General features: G+C 40.3%; 1 protein-coding gene across 7 annotated transcripts in view; it reads right to left on the reverse strand.

The window, feature by feature from the left end:
* Positions 1-2,912: 2,912 nt before the first annotated feature.
* Positions 2,913-25,948, reverse strand: part of LOC115005393 (epidermal growth factor receptor kinase substrate 8-like) — a 31,158-nt gene continuing 8,122 nt past the window's right edge. Inside the window, exons 2-21 of one of the 7 annotated variants that reach the window (XM_029427192.1) lie at positions 21,472-21,564; positions 14,675-14,739; positions 13,367-13,434; positions 12,904-13,065; positions 12,435-12,584; positions 11,881-11,963; positions 11,672-11,808; positions 11,331-11,404; positions 10,995-11,121; positions 10,626-10,714; positions 10,454-10,528; positions 9,997-10,145; positions 7,865-8,039; positions 7,248-7,366; positions 5,421-5,532; positions 4,862-5,002; positions 4,405-4,440; positions 3,893-3,916; positions 3,243-3,482; positions 2,913-3,054 (exon numbers count right to left, since the gene is read on the reverse strand). In XM_029427192.1, the coding sequence (XP_029283052.1) occupies positions 3,294-3,482; positions 3,893-3,916; positions 4,405-4,440; positions 4,862-5,002; positions 5,421-5,532; positions 7,248-7,366; positions 7,865-8,039; positions 9,997-10,145; positions 10,454-10,528; positions 10,626-10,714; positions 10,995-11,121; positions 11,331-11,404; positions 11,672-11,808; positions 11,881-11,963; positions 12,435-12,584; positions 12,904-13,065; positions 13,367-13,434; positions 14,675-14,739; positions 21,472-21,536 (2,040 nt within the window). In that variant the 5' untranslated portion in view covers positions 21,537-21,564 and the 3' untranslated portion in view covers positions 2,913-3,054; positions 3,243-3,293. Of the gene's footprint in view, positions 3,055-3,242; positions 3,486-3,892; positions 3,917-4,404; positions 4,441-4,861; positions 5,003-5,420; positions 5,533-7,247; positions 7,367-7,864; positions 8,040-9,996; positions 10,146-10,453; positions 10,529-10,625; positions 10,715-10,994; positions 11,122-11,330; positions 11,405-11,671; positions 11,809-11,880; positions 11,964-12,434; positions 12,585-12,903; positions 13,066-13,366; positions 13,435-14,674; positions 14,740-21,471; positions 21,565-25,948 lie in introns of all 7 variants that reach the window. The other 6 variants (XM_029427191.1, XM_029427195.1, XM_029427194.1 and 3 more) reach the window with 6 other exon arrangements.

Below are 25,948 nucleotides of genomic sequence, written 5' to 3' on the forward strand. Positions count from 1 at the left end.
TTAATATGCCAAATGTAGTTTTAAACACAGTGGTTAAAAATAAATGCTTAAATAAATAAACAGAAATAGATTTTTAGTTTCAAGCTGTCGACGTCTTTGTGCGACCAGCTGCAGCGAAGGTTTCGGGTAGATTTCTGTCGTCATGGTGCAGCCGTCGGTACGATTAGCTGCCTGCTAACCAAAGCTAAGCTAGCACACAGAAACACTGTCAGTTATTCCAGCCAAGAGAAGATCTACATCCTGGTCTCTACAGGTGGGGTTCAGAGTCACCAGGTGAGGGGTCAACAGGAAGTGGAATGTTCTGGTTCATTAGTTTACAGGAGGGACTTACTGTACGGCCACAGCAGGGATACAAATACTGGCGCTACCTTAAGATGCTGCTAACACACGAAACGTCTGGAGCTTCGTCTGACCGACAGATTCAGGAAACAATATTTATTCTAATATTAACATTAAAATTCAATCAAACCTTCTGTGGGTACTTTGGAAAATATCAAACGCGAGTAAGACTCCTAAGTTTTAATTGAATGAGAATATTTAAACAGGTGGCAAATAGATATTATGCAGAGACAAGGACTGTCACAAGATACAAGTCCCAATAAAGACGAGACCCAGGTCCCAAGTCAAAACAACAAGTCCCAAGTCAAGTCAGGAAAAATCCCAAGTGGAGTCCAGAGCGAAGAGCGACACATTTAAAGTCTAGACCAACAAGTCCCCATGAAGACAAGTATGTCCCAGGTCCAGATTAGATAGTCCCAAGTCAAGACAAAATCAGGAAAGTGAAGTCCAAGTAAAAAACAGAGAAGTCGTACGTAAAGTCCAGCGTCAAGGACAACAAGTTCCAAGTGAAAGTCAAGACCAACAAGTCAGTCAAGATAGAAATGCACCAACTGGAGTCTCAAGTCCTGACGGGACAGTCCCAAGTCAAGACCAACAAGTCCCCAATAAAGACAAGCATGTCCCAGGTCAAGACCAACAAACAAGTCAGGAACAGACAGAGACGTGTTCCTGCGTAAAGTCCAGACCAGCAAGTCAAAGTCACGTCCAACAAATCCTCGCTCGAAGACGACGCGTACAGGGGAAGTCGCATCATTGGTGTAAAGGTTCACTTGATGTTATAAAGTCTGAAGTTATTCATGACTCGAGTCTTTGCTTTGATGCAGGAAACTTTCTTACAGTTTAATTCTTTTTAAAATCAGAGAAAACGTGACTTGAATCTGAAGATTATTGATTAGTACAACAAGTCTTAATCTGCTTCATTGTTCCTGTGAATCTGTGGGCAGGACGAGGCGTGGACGTCCGTTTGTGAACACGATACCTTAATGACTGTGGTGACAGATTCAGAAGATCAGGGGGGGTCAGAAGAAAACCTGCAGGTGGAGAGAGACACCACACAGCAGACCTTGGCAGAGTTTGGGGGGCAGAAAGCTTAAGACAGAAAAGACCCCGAACAGAGACGAGCACAGGAAGTGCATCAAACGTGAGAGCAGCTGAGCTTCTTAACAAAGTGCAGCAAGTCAATCAAATAATTAAATACAATTTGCTTAATATTAAGAAATATATTGCTAATATTAAAGAATATTCTTAATGTCTTAACTTTCTATTTATTATTTATTGTTCCTGCAGAAGTATTTGGGAGCATTATATTCAATATTAAATGAAAACAATACAAAAATAAATATGTCTATGACATAAATACTGTAAATAATGAAAATGAAGCAATAAACATATAAATAAATGTAAATATATATGAATATAGTTCAATAATTAAATAGGTTTTTATTTGTAAAAGGAAGTTTTTCAAGGGATTACTTTTATTTATTTCATGAAATATTTATTTCTGGAGACTTTTATTTATTAAATTAAAACAGATTCATTTATTTATTAAACTGTATATTTATATATTTATTTCCAAATGTATTTAATAGCCATATTTATTTATTTAAAATTTAATTAAATGGAATTTCAAAAAATAGAAGCTTCTGTTAAGATGATTATTTAAGAAATGAATAACTTCCTGTTGCCTGGAAGCTTTTTGATCTGCAGCATCCCATAATATCCCACAGCCACCTCCCTGACTGCGTCTCAGCTCGTCCTTAAAGCTCGACATTACTCATCCATCAGAAACAAACTTCATGTAACCATTCAGAATAAAGCACCTTCTCAAACAGGAAGCAGAAAACATGTCAGATATCAGGTTTGAGGCGACGCTCACCTCCAGCGCCGCCTTCTGCACCGTCACCTGGCTGAAGACCCGGGGCGCCGTCATCGGGACAAACCGTCTTCAGCTCCTCTTGTTCAGCGAGAAGAGCTGAGCGCCGGTGAGCACACCGAGGCTGGTGATGGTGCTGCACACAGGACACACAGTCAGGTTTACACACACACACACAGTCAGGTCCACACACACACACACACACACACACACACACACACACACACACAGTCAGGTCTACACACACACACACAGTCAGGTCTACACACACACACAGTCAGGTCCACACACACACACACACACAGTCAGGTCCACACACACACACACACACACACAGTCAGGTCCACACACACACACAGTCAGGTCTACACACACACACAGTCAGGTCCACACACACACACACACACACACACACACAGTCAGGTCCACACACACACACACACAGTCAGGTCCACACACACACACACACACACACAGTCAGGTCCACACACACACACACACACACACACAGTCAGGTCCACACACACACACACACACACACAGTCAGGTCCACACACACACACAGTCAGGTCTACACACACACACAGTCAGGTCCACACACACACACACACACACACACACACACACACACACACACTATAAAGACACTCACACAGGGCTGAAGCCTTTGGCCTCCAGCCAGGCTCTGACGTGCTCCGGTGACGAGTCGTAGCTGATGCTGTTGGACGGCGGGACGCCGCCGCCGCCGCGAGAAGAAACCGGAAACTTCTTCTGAGCGCTGCGACCTAAAGTGAGTCTGTGCATGAGCTCGTCCTGCACCTCCTCCATGTTGGACTTCCTGCCTGCAGGACGAACACGTTTAAATATCTGATGAACTGAAGAGCAATAATCTGTTCGACGATTATATAATATTATACATGTATATATTATATAATCGTGTATTATTATACATGTATTATATTATATACATATAATATTATACATGTATAATAATAATAATGATATATTGTGATCATATATATGCGCTCACGGTTGACGGGCTCCCGGTTGGCGGGCGGCGCTCTCTGGCTGAGCTTCTCCCTTAGGGCGACGCTGCCGTTGTCGCTGGACGTGGTGCTGTTGTGGCGGCTGACGGCCGGCTTGGCAGGCTCGGGGGCCGGGGGGGCAGCGGCGGCGTGGGGAGCCTGGCGGGGGCTGGGGGGGGCGTGGGAGCCGGAGGCATCGGGGTCGCTGCGGGTTTACTGGGGATGAAGTCGGTCCTGGACGTCTGCTTCTGGAGAGGACAACCAAGCTTTTATTCTGAAAATACTTGTATTCTTTGACAGACGTTTTTATTTATTTTTAGTTATTATTGGAAGGAACAAATACAAAATACATTTAAATGATTATTCTTTAATACTGTGGTAATTTTTCCAACCTCACATTGACACATCACATCAACAATAATGTAATAAAATTAAAAAGATGTTAATAAAGAAATAACGAAAAAATTAAACAATTAAAACATTAAAGTTTTAACAATTACAATTGAGATAAATGGAAAAATAAAATGAGTAGGTTGGAGAACGTTACACCAAATATTAAGATGCTTTCGGTGTTATTTTGGTTTTTAAAGATTTAAAACAACATATTTACGTCTGAAGCTGAAATATGTTTCAGATCTGAAGGAGTTTCGTTTACCTCGTTCAACTCTCCCAGTAATTGCTGGAAACGTGAAATGAAACATAAAAACATGAAACCGATAAAACAAAATGTTAAAATGATTCACTGCAAGAACAATCTACAAAAAGTTTATAGTCCATTTTAAATCCTAAAACACATTTAAAGGAACAGTCCGTCTTCTTGGTAAAATGCTTATTTTATTTGTTTATGTCAATTTAATATCCAGGACGTACTTATCTTAGCGTAGCTTAGCACAAAATCCCCAAAATGTGAGACTGTTCCTTTAAAACAAAAAGCCAAAAGTGAAACCCGGCAGCAGCGGTGGTGGAAGTTATTACTATTAATGCTGTTGGTGTTTGAATTCACTTTAACAAACATTTCTAATATTCAGAAAGGTTTTTAAAATCTTTATAAATTTAATTTAATAAATGTAAAGAGAATAAATAAATATGGAAATGTCCTTAGTTACTTTCCACCACAGCGCAGGAGTTTTTATTTCAAACTAAAACACTGTTCACACCTCACCGTACCTTAAACAACTCAAACTCCTTCTTTGGCATCATGAGCTTTAATTTTCAAAATAAAACACATGAACGAGATGGTGAAGTGATGGAAGATGAAACTTTAAAGGGAAAGTTTGCAAGTCGTACAAATTACTCGTCACAGCACAGAAGCTAAGCAATAAAACTTTATTTATAAAACAAATATGAAAATAGTTTTAAAAATTAATTAATTAAAAGCATGATCATAAAAACAGGTTTTCAGAGAGTTTGTGTTTTTGTGTGACTGAATCCAGATTAATTAATCTGGATTAATTAATCCAGATTAACCTCGAAAACGGCAAACGAACAAATGTTCTGCCGTAAAATTATATTTTTGTCAATGGAGTCTGACAGAAAGGGGCTGAAGATAGGCGTCTGAAACACACAGAGCAGCACATTGCTTAGCTTCCTGCTGGTGCCCCCGGCCCCCCCCACAGTGTCCCACCTGGATGGTGTGGCTGTAGATGGGCTCCCCTCGGCCGGTGATGTCCACGGCTCTGGTGAGGTCCAGGATGTTGTTTGGCACATAGCCCGACGCCCCGCAGCCGTTTCTCACCTTCCACCACTGTTTCCTGTCGTCGATAACCTGAAAGACCAGACTCAGGGTTAAAGGTCAGAAGCTCAGGCAGCTTTGTATTTTACATAATACATTATGTTGTAATCTGGTAGTTTAGCATAACATGTTAAATGTTTAAAATATTTACAAAAATAAACAAAAATGCAGACAAATTTACTTTATTTCTGTATTTATGAAATAAATACAAGAAATGTATAAATACAGAAAGTAAGAAATGTAATAACACATTAAAAACATTTAGTAATTTATGTCCTAAATTGATTACAAAATGTTTATTTACTGATTATTTCTTAATAATATAAAGAGATTAAAGATTTCTTTAAATCTTCAGAAAGTTGTACAGAGTTTGGTTGTTGGTCTGAAACGTCTTAAATCAGATTATTTCAGACTGATGCATTTAATACATAATATAATAATAACAACAAACCTCGACGACCTCGTCTTTGAGGACGGACAGCTCCGTGTTGTTTCTCGCCACAAAGTCGTATTTAGATTTGGCAAAAGGTTTCGTTTGGACTCGACCGTCAGCGTCAAAACTCCTGAAACATATGAACCAATCACAACATCAATAATTAATTAATTAATCATTATTATTATTAACGTTCACAGGAGAACATCAATAAAACATCCGATATTTACACAAATAAAAACTAAATAACTAAATAATAAAGGGGTTGGAGCTACGAAACATTTACTGCCGTGGAGAAATGTCCCAACTTCAGATCAAGTTACGGAGAGAAAAATGAAATAATTATAAATTATAATTATAAAATAATTAATTAAAATAAGAGTTTTCAGACTGAAAGAGACGAAGAAACAAACAGGAAGAAACATTTGAAGGAAGTTTTATCCAGACAAACAACAACACCAACAATACGATCAGAAATAGAGATTATATTATAAAGATTATATATTAGAGATATTCTAATTATATATTAGAGATTATATTATAAAGATTATATATTAGAGATATTCTAATTATATATTAAAGATTATATTATAAAGATTATATATTAGAGATATTCTAATTATATATTAGAGATTATATTATAAAGATTATATATTAGAGATATTCTAATTATATATTAGAGATTATATTATAAAGATTATATATTAGAGATATTCTAATTATATATTAGAGATTATAAAGATTATATATTAGAGATATTATAATTATATATTAGAGATTATATAATTATATATTAGAGATTATAAAGATTATATATTAGAGATATTATAATTATATATTAGAGATTATATTATAAAGATTATATATTAGAGATATTATAATTATATATTAGAGATTATATTATAAAGATTATATATTAGAGATATTAGAATTATATATTAGAGATTATATAATTATATATTAGAGATTATAAAGATTATATATTAGAGATATTATAATTATATATTAGAGATTATATTATAAAGATTATATATTAGAGATATTATAATTATATATTAGAGATTATATTATAAAGATTATATATTAGAGATATTATAATTATATATTAGAGATTATAAAGATTATATATTAGAGATATTATAATTATATATTAGAGATTATATTATAAAGATTATATATTAGAGATATTATAATTATATATGAGAGATTATATTATAAAGATTTATATTATGAAGATTATATTTTAGACATGATAATATAAAGATTATATGTTAGAGATTATATTATGAAGATTATATTTTAGACATGATAATATAAAGATTATATATTAGAGATTATAATCAGAGTCAGAAAGACAAACGTTCAGAGGATTTATATGGAATATGAAAAATGTCTAATTCATCAATTAAATACTTAATAAATACTGAAATAAGAATTTGAATCAATAAAATATTAAAAACAGAAACAAACAAATGCATAAAAAAATACGCAACAATAAATTGAATACATAAGTTTATGTCCTAATTAATTAGAAAAACATTTACTTATATTTCTTATTGACAAATAACTAATGCATAAAGGTCTTTAATTAATAAATTTAACAATATATAATAAAAGTTTTAAAAGTTTTTTGTCCCAATTAATTAAAAAACATTTACTGATTATTTCCGTTTTATTTTAATTAAATGTTTTCTTCATGTATAAATTGTTATATTTATTCATCCGTTTCACCCTTTCCTGATGTTCAGATTTATGTATTTATTGCTGAATAATCTCGTCTCCTCAGATTAGCGGTCAGTAAATCGTTGGGCGCAGTTCTCCAGGGCGTCATGTGACCTCAGTTACCCGTCTACGCGGCGGCTGACGGCCTGTTTAAAAGCAGCCAAGGCCAAATCCTGATCCAGGATCTGCAGGCGTTTGTAGGAGGATGCGTACCCGTCGTCAGGAGAGAACCTCTGCACCGCCTGCACACACACACACACACACACACACACACACACACACACACACACACACACACACACACACACACACACACACACACACTATTATACAGTTCCTGTTTTCAGGAGGACAGATATGGAGACATAGGCCACAATAAAATTATTATTCTGTAAAAGATTAAGAAAATAAATGTGGAAATACAAAGAGGAATAAATAAAAGTAATAAGGAAAATAAAATATATAACATTTTAATTTAAATGTAAAAGAAAATGATAAATTCATGTGAAATACATGAAAATGCTTCAAATGATTATGTCTTTATATTTCCACATTATTACTTCATTATGATTATTTTATGTATACTCTTTATATATCCAACTTATTTATTCTTTCCCTTTATATTTCCTCATTTAAAAACAAACGGTATTCCTCTTTATACATCCTCATGTATATACTTGTACAGATGTTCTCCCCGGCCCCCTCCGCCCCAGTAAAGTGTGTTTTCTGCAGATGTTGACCTCCAGTCTGCTCCTCAGCTCCTCGTGTCTCTGGATCTCAGCGTTGGCGAGACTCTCTGCGAGCTGACTCAGCGGCTCCTGCTCTCTGTACGCAGCCGGCAGCACCGGAGGCTCCCATCCGTCCCGAAACGTCAGCGCACAGGGGGGGAAGTAATGATCCCTCGGCCACTCCAACCTTCAGCAGACAGACAGACTTCAAACTTTATTCTTTTTTACTTCAGCTACAGTCAAATATTAAATCATCGCATCAAAGCAACATCAAAGCCGAGCACTTCACTGTATTGTTTGGTGCTTTTGTAAATTATTAAGGCAAAAGAAGCCGTTAATGTTAATCAGCATGAGAACATAAACACTTGCATGCAGCTGTGAGGAATATGAACCATGACGATGAACCTCCTGCGACCTTTCACATGTTTTCACATTTCATCTCTGAAGCCGGACAGATTCAATTACTGCTGCAACTGCAGAATTATATAAATATAGTAATAAAATCAACGATCACTTTGTTTTCTAAACATTGTTTAATGTGAAATAGTGAAAGAGTAGCAGTGTTACAGAGCAGCAGGGCTACAGAGCAGCAGGGCTACAGAGCAGTAGAGCAGCAGGGCTACAGAGCAGCAGAGCTACAGAGCAGCAGTGTTCCAGAGCAGCAGTGTTACAGAGCAGCAGGGCTACAGAGCAGTAGAGCAGCAGGGCTACAGAGCAGCAGAGCTACAGAGCAGCAGTGTTCCAGAGCAGCAGTGTTACAGAGCAGCAGTGTTACAGAGCAGTAGAGCAGCAGGGCTACAGAGCAGCAGAGCTACAGAGCAGCAGTGTTACAGAGCAGCAGGGCTACAGAGCAGCAGTGTTACAGAGCAGTAGAGCAGCAGGGCTACAGAGTAGCAGTAGAGCTACAGAGCAGCAGTGTTACAGAGCAGTAGAGCAGCAGTGTTACACAGCAGCAGTGTTACAGAGCAGTAGAGCAGCAGGGCTACAGAGTAGCAGTAGAGCTACAGAGCAGCAGAGCAGCAGTGTTACAGAGCAGTAGAGCAGCAGGGCTACAGAGCATCAGAGCTACAGAGCAGCAGAGCTACAGAGCAGCAGTGTTACAGAGCAGCAGTGTTACAGAGCAGTAGAGCAGCAGAGCTACAGAGCAGTAGAGCTACAGGGCTACAGAGCAGCAGAGCTACAGAGCAGCAGTGTTACAGAGCAGCAGTGTTACAGAGCAGCAGTGTTACAGAGCAGTAGAGCAGCAGGGCTACAGAGTAGCAGTAGAGCTACAGAGCAGCAGAGCAGCAGTGTTACAGAGCAGTAGAGCAGCAGGGCTACAGAGCATCAGAGCTACAGAGCATCAGAGCTACAGAGCAGCAGTGTTACAGAGCAGCAGTGTTACAGAGCAGTAGAGCAGCAGGGCTACAGAGCAGCAGAGCTACAGAGCAGTAGAGCAGCAGGGCTACAGAGCAGCAGAGCTACAGTGTTACAGAGCAGCAGTGTTACAGAGCAGTAGAGCAGCAGGGCTACAGAGCAGCAGAGCTACAGAGCAGCAGTGTTACAGAGCAGCAGGGCTACAGAGCAGCAGTGTTACAGAGCAGTAGAGCAGCAGGGCTACAGAGTAGCAGTAGAGCTACAGAGCAGCAGTGTTACAGAGCAGTAGAGCAGCAGTGTTACACAGCAGCAGTGTTACAGAGCAGTAGAGCAGCAGGGCTACAGAGTAGCAGTAGAGCTACAGAGCAGCAGAGCAGCAGTGTTACAGAGCAGTAGAGCAGCAGGGCTACAGAGCAGCAGTGTTACAGAGCAGTAGAGCAGCAGGGCTACAGAGCAGCAGGGCTACAGAGCGGCAGTGTTACAGAGCTACAGAGCAGCAGAGCTACAGGGCGGCAGGGCTACAGGGCGGCAGGGCTACAGAGTAGCAGTGTTACAGAGCAGTAGAGCAGCAGGGCTACAGAGCAGCAGGGCTACAGAGTAGCAGTGTTACAGAGCAGTAGAGCAGCAGGGCTACAGAGCGGCAGGGCTACAGAGCAGCAGTGTTACAGAGCTACAGAGCAGCAGGGCTACAGAGCAGCAGAGCTACAGAGTGGCAGTGTTACAGAGCAGCAGGGCTACAGAGCAGCAGAGCTACAGGGCTACAGAGCGGCAGGGCTACAGAGCCTCACCTGCTCTTGGTCCAGCCGTCTCCCAGAGCGACCCACAGGTGTCTCTCCTCCGCTGTCCCCGCAGCGTGCAGGAAGTCGATGGCCTCTCTGGTGAGCAGAGGAACCACGACGCTACGAGCCAGATCCACACTGCCCGCCGCCTGGATCACCTGCAGGAGGAGCAACAGACTGCAGTCAGCTGGGGACACGTGACGGAGGTCAACTGCACTGTAAGACATGGAGATCTACGGAGACCAGAAGTATGTGGACGCCTCAGTTCGTCTCCTCACAGGTGATTTTACTTTATTAAGTCAAAACATTTCAGCCTTTCTACAAACTTTCAGTCGAAATTGCAAAAGAAACAATTTCTTACAGTCAAGAAATAAACGGAAGAAAGAATCCAGAGAATAAAAAATGTATTCTATTGAGATGATAAATAAAGTAAATGTATATTAAATGTAATAAAGTGCAGCCTGACCATCCTGAGGGGAGAGAACAGGAAGTGCAGCAGATCTTCAGCACTCGGGTTCTGGATCTGATCCTTCAGTTTACCCTGCAGGTTCAAGTATAATTAACAGTTTATCAACAGTAATACATTAATAATGTTATTGTTTATAATCCCGTGATGAAGAGGATGAAGAGGATCCTACCAGCTGGTTGAAAGCTTGTTTGAATTTCTGCAGACAGCCGACGAACTCGTCCTCCGCGGGAGGTTTGGACCTCAGAGTCAGAACGCCCTCTGGTGGCAGGAACATAAACAGATCAAACGTTTATTAATAAATGTGGATTAATGTTTCTATTCTTACATTTAGTAGATACACATTTATTTTATCTTTGTAAATGTTTAATTTAATTATGTTTGTATTTTATTTTGAAAATTATTTTGTTTCTCTTTAATTTTCTTATTTTTGTTTTAATCTCAAAATAAAATCTTTTGAAAAGTTTATTTGAAATATAATTTGCTTCATTGTGTATTTTGTTATGTGTCAGAGCTGCAGCAGCAGAAATAAAAGGCTCACCTCCCGGACCTTTCTTCTTGCCCTTCTTCACCTTCTTCCTCCTGGACAGCTCGTTAAAAGCTTCGGCCGCTTTCTGAAGTTTGGTGACGAAGAACTCGACGTCGTCCAGGATGTGGTTCAGGATTTGCTGCCAAAATAAAAGTTTTAGTGATTCAAGAGACGGTTTCTTTATGCAACAGATTCCCTCAAAGCTTCAGACGGATTACATTTCAGTCCAACGACGTTCTTCAATCGGCTTAAATCTTTTATCTATTGTCCCGCGAACTCTGTGACCTCAGATTTAAACTCCAGCTGCTCTCAGATCAGTGAAACCAACAAAACCTTTAATGAACTCACAACGTCCCGGTCCACTCGCGCCGCGCTCATCTCCAGCGCCCCGTCCTCCTCCGAAACGTGACGCTGCTTCTCATCTGAAAAACAATAAATAATAATAATAAATAAACAGAAGATTCACTCGAGTTACTTTAAGTATATTTTGATACTTTTACTACAGTGCAGTTTTAAATGCAGGATTTATTAGGACATTTTAAACACTAGAACTTAAAATAAAGAACCCGACGCTGTTCCTAACGTTTGTGTTCAAAGTGAAATAAAACTTTAAATAATTTAAACAGTCTCAAGGATCTGCAGGTTTTATATTTATCTATATAAAGTCCTCCTGGGGTGACATCACTCACAGTCTTGCTGCTCATTGGTCCAGGCCGACCAGGCGGCGGCTCGACTCTTGACGTCCACCTGATTGGACGACGCGGGGGGTTCGGGGGCGGGAGCAGCGGGGGGAGGGGGGATGACCCCGTCGCTCTTCAGGATCATCCTGCAGACAGACAGGTCAGCCAATCAGCTGCCAGCGTTTGATATAAATAAAAAAACATTTGTGAAGTCTCACCGGAGCGCCTCTGGTCGTCTCTTCACTTTGCCTCCTTTGGCGTCCATCATGGCGCTTTCTATGTCTGCGTGGATCAGATTCGCCTGATGGGAAATCAACAGAAGCGTTAAAGTGACTCTTGTTCCGCATTATTTGGCTTTTTAATATAGCGAGATATATATATAGAGATAGATATAGGGTTAGATATAGATCTATATATAGATATAGGGTTAGATATAGATATATATATATAGATATATATATAGATATATATATATATATATATATATATATAGATATATAGATAGATAGATAGATCTATATATATATATATATATATATATATATATATATATATATATAGATCTATATCTAACCCTATATCTATCTCTATATATAGATATAGAGATAGAGATATATATAGATATCTATATATATACATTTTAACTCTTAACATTAGCGACGGCTCAGTGTCCCTCCAGGCGTTATGAGACCTAGCGTTCCTCAGGTGAACTCTTTACAGTCCCTGCTTTAATAACCTTTGACCTCTAATAACAGTGCTGAAGCGCCGTCACCTTGATGTCGTCGCACTGGAAGAGGTGCAGGTCCGGTTTGCTCTGACCCGAGTCTTTACACACTAGAGCCAGGATGGAGTCGTAGCTGCAGGAGTTCATCACAGCCTGGCAGTGCTGCAACGTCCCGACCGCGAAGTTCTCCAGCTCGTTCTGGAAACATTAAACATCCTGAAGCTCACGCAGAGCCCGACAGCACGTTTTTATTGCTAATCTAACTTTATGTTTATTTTAACATAAAACGTGACATTTTACCCCCAAATGTTCATAATATAAAACATGACTTCCGAGTTTTGATGGCCCCACCATCTGGAAATTATATTGTGTACGTATAGTGATGTGTGAGGGAACACGCGTTACACGTGTGAGGGAACACGCGTTACATGTGTGAGGGAACACGCGTTACATGTGTGAGGGAACACGCGTTACATGTGTGAGGGAACATGTCTCCTGCTCCTCTCGGGTCTCGTACCTGCGTCTCCTGGTCGATGAGACTCACGCTTCTCTCCTCCACCTGCAGCAACATCTCCTGAGTCCAGACCTTCCCTTTAGCGTCCAGCAGGCGGAGACGCCGCACGCCATCGTCCACCGTGATCAGCCCGTCTTTACGGTCCAACACGAACGTGGTCAGATGCTGAGCAGCACACGGACAGAAAATACCGTTTAATCACAACAACAGCGGCTCAGTTATTTACAGAAGACTCTTCATTGGAGGAATAATAAAATCCAGAGGACACAATAACAAATATGTTGTTAATGAAATTATAATCATTATTGTTTTACTTCCTTTTTTTATTATATGTTCTTTCTACTTCGGTTGGTTACAAACTGTGAACATCTCAAACCTTTAATATACTTAACCATTAACTTGGTTATTTAATTGTTATTTAACAAGCGAGTGGAAGTTAGAAAGTTAATAATATTATATCTCTCACCTCCACGTGATACTGCGACGTGTCCGTCAGACTGTTAATGCTCGTTTTGGTGAAATGTTTTCTTTGTTCTGAAGGAAACAGGAGCAGATAAATATATAATTAATATATAATTAATATAATATACACACATCAAGTCCCAGCAGGAAGTTGTTTATTTCCTTTAAATGGTTTCTAGTTAACTTTTTATTTATCTGAACATTTTTATAACTAAATGTTTCACTCAAATTATCTCTTTAAAAAAAAGTTTCAGAAACAGAACGAGCTCAAAGTGTAGAGAACACACACACACACACACACACACACACACACACACTATAATAATAGTACTAATAAGTATAATAATTAAATACATTTAAAACAGTAACAATTATAATATTATAATTGTTACTGTTATACTTTTTGTTGTTATTAAGTATTATTATACTTATTAAATATTATTATACTTCTACTACTTATGATCAATATTAAAATGATAAGAAAAATAAAATCAAGTAGTTTCACACATGCAGAACTCTTTATATTTGAACATGCTCTTATCTTTACATTACATATCTATCTTATCTTTATATATATATCTTTATATATCTTTACATTACATATCTATCTTATCTTTATATATATATCTTTATATATCTTTACATTACATATCTATCTTATCTTTATATATATATCTTTATATATCTTTACATTACATATCTATCTTATCTTTATATATATATCTTTATATATCTTTACATTACATATCTATCTTATCTTTATATATATCTTTATATATCTTTACATTACATATCTATCTTATCTTTACATTATATATCTTTACATTACATATCTATCTTATCTTTATATATATATATCTTTATATATCTTTACATTACATATCTATCTTATCTTTATATATATATATATCTTTATATATCTTTACATTACATATCTATCTTATCTTTATATATATCTTTATATATCTTTACATTACATATCTATCTTATCTTTACATTATATATCTTTACATTACATATCTATCTTATCTTTATATATCTGAACAAAGATAAGATCCACGTTATCTAAAAACACACAGTTCACACTTCGGCTCACTTTGACTTTTCTTTTTATGTTTGGCAGACGAGCGAAGGAAATAAAAGTCATCCGATCCTGTAGAAATGTTGAGACGATTTCTCTTCATGTTCATTACAAAGTGAAACAGCGTCACCATCTTATATTTAAATATTCTGCTTCAACATAGAACATATGTTATACATTATATTATTATTAGAATTAATCTTCCAGCATGAATAAGAAACATGAACTCACCGTACAGAGCTTTGGCACTGGACTTGGCTTTATGTTGAGGCTCAGGAGACGGAGAGACATGGCCACTGAGAGACACATAAACATAGTTAGTATTTATATATTATATACAGGAGACCTGGCCGCTGAGAGAAACATATACATATAGTTAGTATTTCTATATTATATAAATGATAAATTCCTCTCTGGGAACCATCACCTTATCGTGGTGGAGAGGTTTGTGTGTCCCTATGAACCTGAGAGCTGTGTTGTCTGGAGCCTAGTGCTCCTGGTAGGGTCTCCCAAGGCAAATTGGTCTCAGGTGAGGGGCCAGACTAAGAATGGTTCAAAACGATTTCATGAAAAAAAGGGAAAGGAAAGGAGAGACCCTGCCCGGAGGAAGCCCGGGGGCCCCGTCTGGAGCCAGGCCCAGAGGGAGGGCCCGACAGCGAGCGCCTGGTGGCCGGGTTTGCCACGGAGCCCGGTCGGGCACAGCCCGAAGAAGCTATGTGGTGCCTCCCATCCATCCATCCTGTGGGCCCACCACTCATGGGAAAAACCGCTGGGGTCGGGTGCGCTGTCACACGGGTGGCAGTGATGGTCAGGGACCTCGACGGACCAGACCCGGGCAGCAGAGGCTGGCTCTGGGGACGTGGAACGTCACCTCTCTGTGGGGGAAGGAGCCAGAACTAGTGCGGGAGGTGGATCGCTACCAGTTGGATCTGGTGGGGCTCACCTCTACGCACAGTCTTGGCTCTGGAACCGTACTCCTGGATAGGGGTTGGACTCTATTCTTCTCCGGAGTTGCCCAAGGTGTGAGGTGTCGGGCCGGGGTGGGGATACTCACTAGCCCCCGGCTGAGCGCCGCTACGTTGGAGTTCACCCTAGTGGACGAGAGGGTCGCCTCCCTACGCCTTCGGGTTATGGGGGGGAAAACTCTGACTGTTGTTTGTGCCTATGCCCCAAACCGCAGTTCGGAGTATTCGGCCTTCTTGGAGACCCTGAATGGAGCCCTGCAGGGGGCTCCAGTAGGGGACTCCGTAGTCTTGCTGGGGGACTTCAACGCACACGTGGGAAACGATGGAGACACCTGGAGAGGTGTGATTGGGAGGAGGGGCCTCCCTGATCTAAACCCGAACGGTCGTTTGTTGTTGCACTTCTGTGCTAGTCATGGAATGGCCATAACAAACACCATGTTCGAACATAAGGATGCTCATAAGTGCACGTGGTACCAGAGCACCCTAGGCCAAAGGTCAATGATCGATTTTGTAATCGTATCATCTGATCTGAGGCCGCATGTTTTGGACACTCGGGTGAAGAGAGGGGCGGAGCTGTCGACTGATCACCATCTGGTGGTGAGTTGGATCAAGGGGTGGGGGAAGACTCTGGACAGACCTGGTAAACCCAAACGGGTAGTGCGGGTGAACTGGGAACGTCTGGCAGAAGCCCCCGTCCTGGGGATCTTTAACCCTTTAACACCGAATGTGTCATTTCAACGGTTTCTGAAAGCTGAGACTCTGCGCTTTACGGCATATATCGACTCATTACGGTAACTTCACTTACGGCCCTCCGGAAGCCCGCGAAACAGCGCCTTCGTTGTGAGCGAATACACACAGAGCGCTGGAGAGACACAAACAACACCGCGGAGAAATAGAGCCGGAAAACAGCGGATTGAATTCAAATGGAAGCAAGACGGTATGTAAATCAACACTTGTATTGCGTTGTGACTTGTTTAGAACAGTGTACCAAGTCTGTAAGATTGTACTAGGTGTGTAATTGTACTTTATATGCGTAAATGTGCGCGGCGTCTTCAAGTAGCCTGCGTCCTAGCAGAGGCTGTGTACAAGCTTTAGCTGGAGAGGAGGAGGTGTTACCAGAGATCACAAGGTGTCACCAGAGATCACATTCAGGCCTGTAGATGGAGCTGTGGGGATGCTGGATGATCTGGTGATGCTGTCAGACACAGAAGCCCCTCACCACATCACACCACAAGATGGCAGACTGAGGCAGAGCCCGATGATGGAGTCCCTCAACCACCCCAGGTGTCCAACCCCCTCTCGATATGGGAAACCCAGCACCAGGTGACATTTATTCCCACTTTGATGCTGCAGTTTTCAAACTCCTCTCTGAATACACAAACAAGAATGCAGCCAAAAGCCTGGAGAGAGGGAGAAAGTTCATCTGGACTGAAATAACTCCAGAAGAAATGAAGAAGTCCACAGGCATGTTGCTGTACATGTCAGTTTTGGACCTGCACAAAGATGAGCAACTTTTGGTGTAAGCAAACCATTTTCAATGCCACCGTCATGTCCCCAGACTGTTCATGGCCATTTGATCTAATCTTCATCTGAGTGACCGAGGAGGAGCAACAGGAACAGTCACTGGCAGTACCACCAAGACCTCTGCATGTGAAGGGACACTGAGAGAGGAGAGAATTACCCTGTGTGGGGAAAACGCCTGGACATATTTTCCATTTTATGGCCTGTTTTTGCAGATGTAAGAGTAAAAGACTCAAAACTTTTACTGGATATAGTTGTATACATTTCAAACTTCATATGTAACATGTTAAATCTCTTATTCATGTACATTTGCAGTGTTTTTTGTTCACTAAACCACTAAACTCAAATTCCGCTTTTGTGTTTCTCTTCATTTTAAACTGTTATTACACTCTCATAACATGCAATAAATTGTAAATGACTGCCAGATATGGAAAGTTCCAGGTATTGTTGGAAAATGGGCAAAAGCACTTACTCACAGGACATTTTCTGACCTTTTTATAGTCAAAATAAGCAAAAAAGTCCAGGCGAAATTGTTGAGGCTTTTTTGGCTTAGGTGTTAAAGGGTTAACTCACACCTCCGGCGGAGCTTTTCAGACATCCCTGTGGAGGTTGGGGGCATTGAACCTGAATGGGCGATGTTCAAAACCTCTATTGCTGAAGCTGCGGTGATGAGCTGTGGTCTCAAGGTCTTAGGTGCCTCAAGGGGCGATAACCCTCGAACACCGTGGTGGACCCCGGTGGTCAGGGAAGCCGTCCGACTGAAGAAGGAGTCCTTCCGGGTTGTTATCCGGGAGGACTCCGGAAACAGTTGCAGGGTACCGAAGGACTAGAAGAGCGGCAGCCTCTGCCGTGTCAGAGGCAAAGCAGCAGGTGTGGGAGAAGTTTGGAGAAGCTATGGAGAAGGACTTTTGGTCGGCACCAAGGTGCTTCTGGAAAACCATCCGGCACCTCCGGAGGGGGAAGCGAGGAACCATCCAAGCTGTGTACAGCAAGGGTGGGACCCTGCTGACTTTGACAGGGAAGGTTATCGGCCGGTGGAAGGAGCACTTTGAGGAACTCCTGAATCCGACTAACACGCCCTCTATGGTAGAGGCAGAGCTGGAAGCTGATGGGGATCATCGTCAATTTCCCTGATGGAAGTCACTGAGGTAGTCAAACAACTCCACAGTGGCAAAGCCTCAGGGGTTGATGAGATCCGTCCAGAAATGCTGAAGGCTTTGGGTGTTGAGGGGCTGTCTTGGTTGACAAGCCTCGTCAACATTGCGTGGAAGTCTGGGACAGTGCCTAGGGGTTGGCAGACCGGGGTGGTGGTTCCCCTATTTAAAAAGGGGGACCAGAGAGTGTGTGCCAACTACAGGGGTATCACACTTCTCAGCCTCCCTGGTAAAGTCTACTCCAAGGTACTGGAAAGGAGGGTTCGGCCGGTAGTCGAACCTCTGATTGAAGAGGAACAATGCGGATTCCGTCCTGGTCGTGGAACAACGGACAAACTCTTCACTCTCGCAAGGATCCTGGAGGGGGCCTGAGAGTACGCCCATCTGGTCTACATGTGTTTTGTGGATCTGGAGAAGGCGTATGACCGGGTCCCCCGGGTGATACTGTGGGAGGTGCTGCGGGAGTATGGGGTGAGGGGGTCACTTCTGAGGGCCATCCAATCCCTGTACGCCCAAAGCAAGAGTAGTGTCCGGATACTCGGCAGTAAGTCGGACTCGTTCCCAGTGAATGTTGGCCTCCGACAGGGCTGCGCTTTATCACCAATCCTGTTTGTGATTTTCATGGACAGGATATCGAGGCGTAGTCGTGGAGGAGTGGGGTTGCAGTTCGGTGACCTGAGGATCTCATCGCTGCTCTTTGCAGATGATCTGGTCATCGGTCTGTGACCTTCAACAGTCACTGGTTCGGTTCGCAGCCGAGTGTGAAGCGGTTGGGATGAGGATCAGCACCTCAAAATCTGAGGCCATGGCTCTCAGCAGGAAACCGGTGGATTGAGCCATTACCCCAAGTGAAGGAGTTCAAGTACCTCGGGGTCTTGTTCGCGAGTGAGGGGACGATGGAGCGAGAGATTGCCGGAGAATCGGAGCAGCGGGAGCAGTATTACAGTCACTTTACCGCCCCGTTCCGACGAAAAGAGAGCTGAGCCAGAAGGCAAAGCTCTCAATATACCGGTCGATCTTCGTTCCTACCCTCACCTATGGTCATGAAGGCTGGGTCATGACCGAAAGAACGAGATCACGGGTACAAGCGGCCGAAATGGGTTTTCTCAGACGGGTGGCTGGCGTCTCCCTTAGAGATTGGGTGAGAAGCTCAGCCATCCGTGAGAGACACGGAGTAGAGCCGCTGCTCCTTTACATTGAAAGGAGCCAGTTGAGGTGGTTCGGGCATCTAGTAAGGATGCCACCTGGGCGCCTCCCTAGGGAGGTGTTCCAGGCACGTCCAGCTGGGAGGAGACCCCGGAGAAGACCCAGGACTCGGTGGAGAGATTATATCTCCTCACTAGGAACGCCTCAGGATCCCCCAGTCGGAGCTGGAGGATGTGCCTTGGAGAAGGGAAGATTGGGGTTCCTACTGGAGCTGCTGCCCCCGCGACCCGATCCCGGATAAGCGGTAGACGATGGATGGATGGATAATTATATATATTATATACAGGAGACACGTATACATAAAGTTAGTATTTATATATTATATATAGCAGACATGGCCGCTGAGAGACACATATACATATAGTTAGTATTTATATATTATATTATATACATATAGTTAGTATTTATATATTATATTATATACATATAGTTAGTATTTATATTTATATTATATAGTTAGTATTTATACTTTATATTATATACATAGTTAGTATTTATATTATATACATATAGTTAGTATTTATATTTATATTATATACATATAGTTAGTATTTATACTTTATATTATAGTTAGTATTTATATTTATATTATATACATATAGTTAGTATTTATATTTATATTATATACATATAGTTAGTATTTATACTTTATATTATATACATATAGTTAGTATTTATACTTTATATTATATACATATAGTTAGTATTTATATTATATACATATAGTTAGTATTTATACTTTATATTATATACATATAGTTAGTATTTATACTTTATATTATATACATATAGTTAGTATTTATACTTTATATTATATACATATAGTTAGTATCTATATATTATTTGGACATTTCTTCTACACATGATGTGTTCAAGGACCGTGAGCGTGAACTTGTGACACACGAGCTGCTTCCTGTCGTCACTTTATTTATTCTGACTGATGAGAGCATCAATCATTAACACGAGAGCTTCACAGCTCCATCCAACTTCCACACGTAGAGACTGAAGCCATCAGTCCATTCTAGTGAGCAGTGATGAAACATATATATATATATATATATATATATATATATATATATATATATATATAGTTATTATGGTGTCTCTGGATCAGCGCTTCCTCTCCGGTTTACTGAACTCATTATCTGCCGGCTGCAGCAACATTAACTTAAATTATCACGGCCGATTAAATTAGTGGATCAACGAGGATCCAGCTGCTCTGCGTCTGAAACTACAGACACTTCGTCTGCATGTTGATTTTAAACATTAAAAACAGCATCATGTAAAACTTTAATGCTTTTATTTTAGTTTCAGAGTGAAGCTGCAGAGCACTTTAAAGATCTTCAGTTGCACTTCATTAAATATTCATTCAAGGCTCTCAGAAAGAAACGGAGCAGTAACAATATTTATCTTCTGGAGCTTCAAGACTCTAAAATCTGTTGTTTACACTTTAAACATGTCTCCCTGTGAACAACAAGCTCTTAAAACGCACATTTAAAAGCTAAACCTTCATTTGGAAAGTCCGTAATCATCACGTGAGGTAGATTTTAATGGACACAAGATTTTCCAAAAAGAACTACAGAAATATCAACATGTAGACATATAGACAGACCTGCTAATAAACACTGACTTTATCTGTAGGAGCCGAAGATGCTAAGCTAACATGCTAATAAACACGGACTTGATCTGTGATCTGTAGGAGCCGAAGATGCTAAGCTAACATGCTAATAAACACTGACTTGATCTGTGATCTGTAGGAGCCGAAGATGCTAAGCTAACATGCTAATAAACACTGACTTGATCTGTGAGCTGTAGGAGCCGAAGATGCTAAGCTAACATGCTAATAAACACTGACTTGATCTGTAGGAGCCAAAGATGCTAAGCTAACATGCTAATAAACACTGACTTTATCTGTAGGAGCCGAAGATGCTAAGCTAACATGCTAATAAACACAGACTTGATCTGTGATCTGTAGGAGCCGAAGATGCTAAGCTAACATGCTAATAAACACTGACTTGATATGTGATCTGTAGGAGCCGAAGATGCTAAGCTAACATGCTAATAAACACTGACTTGATCTGTGATCTGTAGGAGCCGAAGATGCTAAGCTAACATGCTAATAAACACTGACTTGATCTGTAGGAGCCGAAGATGCTAAGCTAACATGCTAATAAACACTGACTTGATCTGTGAGCTGTAGGAGCCGAAGATGCCCGAGGCGAGAGCTGGAGTTTCATATCCGTTCATCCTGCTTCAGTGGACAGTCAGCTGGAAACTAAACACACAAATGTCATTATTAGTCTTTATTATTTATTATTATTATTCTTCTAACATCTTCAGAGAGAAAGTAACACATGATCTCTACAGATATTAATAAAGCTTAACATAGATCTGATTTCCTGCTGAACACTTTATTATAAATACTTTAGTTTCCATCAGCTGCCAAATAAAGACATAAAATGCCCCAAAAACAACATTCACACAAAAACTGCACATTTTAAACTATTTAATCACAAAGTTCTTGTTTTAACATTTGAGAAAGAAGGATTCGTAAAAAAAACATAAAACATTTTTTAATGGAATTAAAACTGGTTGAATCAAGATCAAGATTCTTCTCTTAATGTTTGTTATAAAATGTCCAAAGATCTTTAACGACAGAAGCAGATGAAACATTTTAAAACCTTTAAACACTTTTCTGCAGGGAAATTATTCTCAAAACAAAAAATGTCTTCAAATCATTCACCCTGCAGCAGGGAAATGTCACTGTGTGTGTGTGTGTGTGTGTGTGTGTGTGTGTGTGTGTCACTGATTACTTTTCCCAGGGCTGCATGTTTTATTCAGCTGGGACTCCACTCTGGACTGTCTCCATGACAACAGCCCTCATACCTGCTGCTGTGTAACCTGGCAGGCTGTGCTCAGGGGGAATTGACCCATCCCCCCACAGACACACACACACACACACTTAACAGAGCGAACATCACTTATTTGATCAGCTTTGGAAGCAAAAATAAATCTCAATGTTTATAAAGTTTCTTTGCAAATTAATGTAATTATGACTAACAGAGACATGTGAATGAGAGAGTGTGTGTGTGTGTGTGTGTGTCAGTGTGAACAGAAACTTAACAAAGCTTTGTCGTCCAATCACACCCAGAGGTCAGAGATGTTCACAGGGATCCTTCACTGTTTTACACGTGTGTTGGTATTTAAAGTGTTAGAACATGTAGAACATGTTTGTGCTCCCACACAGAACCATCAGTAGTGATGGTTCTGTGTGGGAGCACAAACATGTAGAACATGTTTGTGCTCCCACACAGAACCATCAGTAGTGATGGTTCTGTGTGGGAGAACCATCAGTAGTGATGGTTCTGTGTGGGAGCACAAACATGTAGAACATGTTTGTGCTCCCACACAGAACCAGAGAACCATCACTACCACACAGTAGTGATGGTTCATATATATAAATAAATAAATAATATAGTACTACTATATAAAGATTTATTTTCTGCTTAATTCTTTCAATGAGAGACACGCACACGCACACAGTGAGGCGTTTCCACGGTAACGCAGGAGTTCACGCATCTGAGATCTGAGACGTGTTTCCACAGATCTGAGATCTGCTGCTGGAAGACGTTCACATGTTTACTCTGCTGCAGCGTAATATCCAACCAGATAAGAGTTACATGACGCAGAGCAAACACACACACACACACACACACACTTTAGTTAGACATTAATAAAATTAAATTAAATACTTTGGGCAGCAAGTTAGAAAACTACAGAACAAGACTTTATTAAAATCATGAAGGAGATCTGTGTGTGTGTGTGTGTGTGTGTGTGAGATATCTCCTGAAGTTAGCATGCTAACAGCTAGCTGCTGCGTCCAGGCTGTAGTACCACGAGTTCCTCTAGAGGTGACAGTGAGTCAGTGCAGCGGCTCATACAGAGAGAAGAAGAGCAGCTGCTGAATGTGATTCAAACAGGAACATGTGTAACGTCCAAAGTGACAGGAAGGAGTTCTGTTTGTCACTATTAACGTGTGTTTGTTACCCGTTAGTTAATGTTCCTTTAATTCTGAAAAGCAGAACAAACAGCTGGAAAGTTTCGTCCATCATGAAGCTGTTAAAGTGTAACTGCTGTTCAAACAGGAACCCGTTTAACCTCTGACGGCTTGACAAACACTGAGCTGTAATCGCTGCAGACAAACACGCGCTGTACCTTTAACCCGCTGAGGACCGACATCACAAATACAGAATGAAAAGCACACAGCTGGATTCATTTACTGAAAGAAGAAACTTTCAAAATGTATTAAAGAAGCATAAATGTCCTTAAAGCATAACGTTTTGAATCTTTTCTGTCGCTGAAAGGAAGCAGAAGTCTTCACAAGAAGTTTAAAGTGTAAACGCAGCCGGTGGATAAAGTGAAACAATATAACACTCAAGATAAATCCAGAACTTTCATTTAAATAAAGTCAAACTAAAGTCACCAAGTATTTGATAATATATAATATTTATAATAATATCTTTGTGTTTTAAAAACAATATCTCACTTCCTGTTCAACATGATCAGAAAACATATCCTGACGTTCTGTTTACTTCGACTGGTTTTTATTTTAAATACATTTTATCATTATTTTATTTACTTTCTAAGAAGCACTTTGTTTTAAGTATTATATAAATAAAGTTTTATTATTAATATGTTTCGATAAGTGTTCTATAAATAAAACATTTATATATTATTATAATTACTTTTATTAGGCAACTCTTGGACGAACTTCTCTTCAAAGTCAACGCGCTCTTATTTTGAAATAAATGCCCAACTATAACGCGCTCTCCTGATTGGCTGAAACTGCTGGATGACAAACATAAATGATATTTTGTATGTTGTTGATCTTCAGCGAGTGTTTGTGTCTCACAGGAGCGTAAAGAGGATTATCGAGAAGATTTACAGAAACATAATCTCACTTCCTCCTCGACAGTAAATCCACGCCGGAGGAGCCCGTGTGCTTTCATTCCTTCTTCTGCATTTATTCCCTGAAATAAAACGCCACGATTATTATAATTTAAATCCCCAAAAATATTCTTTTTAAATTTCAAAATAAACTATATTCTTAGTTTTATAAATTTAATCTCAATAAAATCAGAATTCGGGTTTTAATATTATCTTTATTTTCTCCCGCAATTCTAAAAGAATTCTCCAAAAACAATATAAATATTCTCTAAATTATTTATTACTGCTGTCTAATCTCAAAATAACTGATTTTAATTTCAGATTAACTGTAAAATATTAAATAGATTTTGGACTAAACGTCTCTATTCTGAATCCAATTCCAAAATAATTCAGACTTTAATTTGTTACTATATTTATTAATTAAAATGACTTTAATATTATTTTCTCATGTTATCTAAAACAATGTAAATATTCTCTAAATGCTTGAGTTGCTCTTCTGATGTTTTTAGCAGAAAAGTCTGATTTAATAACTAATTATTAATGAGATGTTTTTATATTAATGACTCCTTCAGCCTTACATCATTTCAGAATAAGAGCTTTAGTCAACACGAACAGAAACAGCGCTGTTATAATGTGTTAGTAAACGATTGCTCTGTTTAATGATTGAATGTGAGCTCAGTATTAATGAGAGAAGCTGGATTCATTATCTCGACCCCCCCCCCGACGGGATCCAGGCCACAGAGCTGATTTATCTTCAGAGTAACCTACATACAGAGGACGTTTCCCCGCAGTCAGCAACATGTAAAACACAGAAATGCACTCGTTTTATTCTGCAGGAGCCATGCTAACAGTTTCCCCCCGCTCCCAGTGTTTGTGCTAAGCTAGGCTAACTGCGAGGAGATCCATTTCAGCTGTGTCGAGTCTGATCAATAGAGATCCAAGCAGAACTTCATCACCTCTGGCTGCGTGCTAATCCATACGCATCAACTCTGGACATCGACTTTAATCCTGCAGCACATGTTCACCGAGAACTACAGAGACAAACTGTCCACCGAGAACTACAGACAAACTGTCCACCGAGAACTACAGACACAAACTGCCAAACTGCCCACCGAGAACTACAGACAAACTGCCCACCGAGAACTACAGACACAAACTGTCCACCGAGAACTACAGACAAACTGTCCACCGAGAACTGCAGACAAACTGTCCACCGAGAACTGCAGACAAACTGCCCACCGAGAACTACAGACAAACTGCCCACCGAGAACTACAGACAAACTGCCCACCGAGAACTACAGACAAACTGTCCACCGAGAACTACAGACAAACTGTCCACCGAGAACTACAGACAAACTGTCCACCGAGAACTGCAGACAAACTGCCCACCGAGAACTACAGACAAACTGCCCACCGAGAACTACAGACAAACTGTCCACCGAGAACTACAGACAAACTGTCCACCGAGAACTACAGACAAACTGTCCACCGAGAACTACAGACAAACTGTCCACCGAGAACTACAGACAAACTGTCCACCGAGAACTACAGACAAACTGTCCACCGAGAACTACAGACAAACTGTCCACCGAGAACTACAGACAAACTGTCCACCGAGAACTACAGACAAACTGCCCACCGAGAACTACAGAGACAAACTGACCACCGAGAACTACAGACAAACTGTCCACCGAGAACTACAGACAAACTGT

This window comes from Cottoperca gobio, unplaced genomic scaffold (assembly GCF_900634415.1).
Source record: "Cottoperca gobio unplaced genomic scaffold, fCotGob3.1 fCotGob3_298arrow_ctg1, whole genome shotgun sequence".
NCBI lineage: Eukaryota > Metazoa > Chordata > Actinopteri > Perciformes > Bovichtidae > Cottoperca > Cottoperca gobio.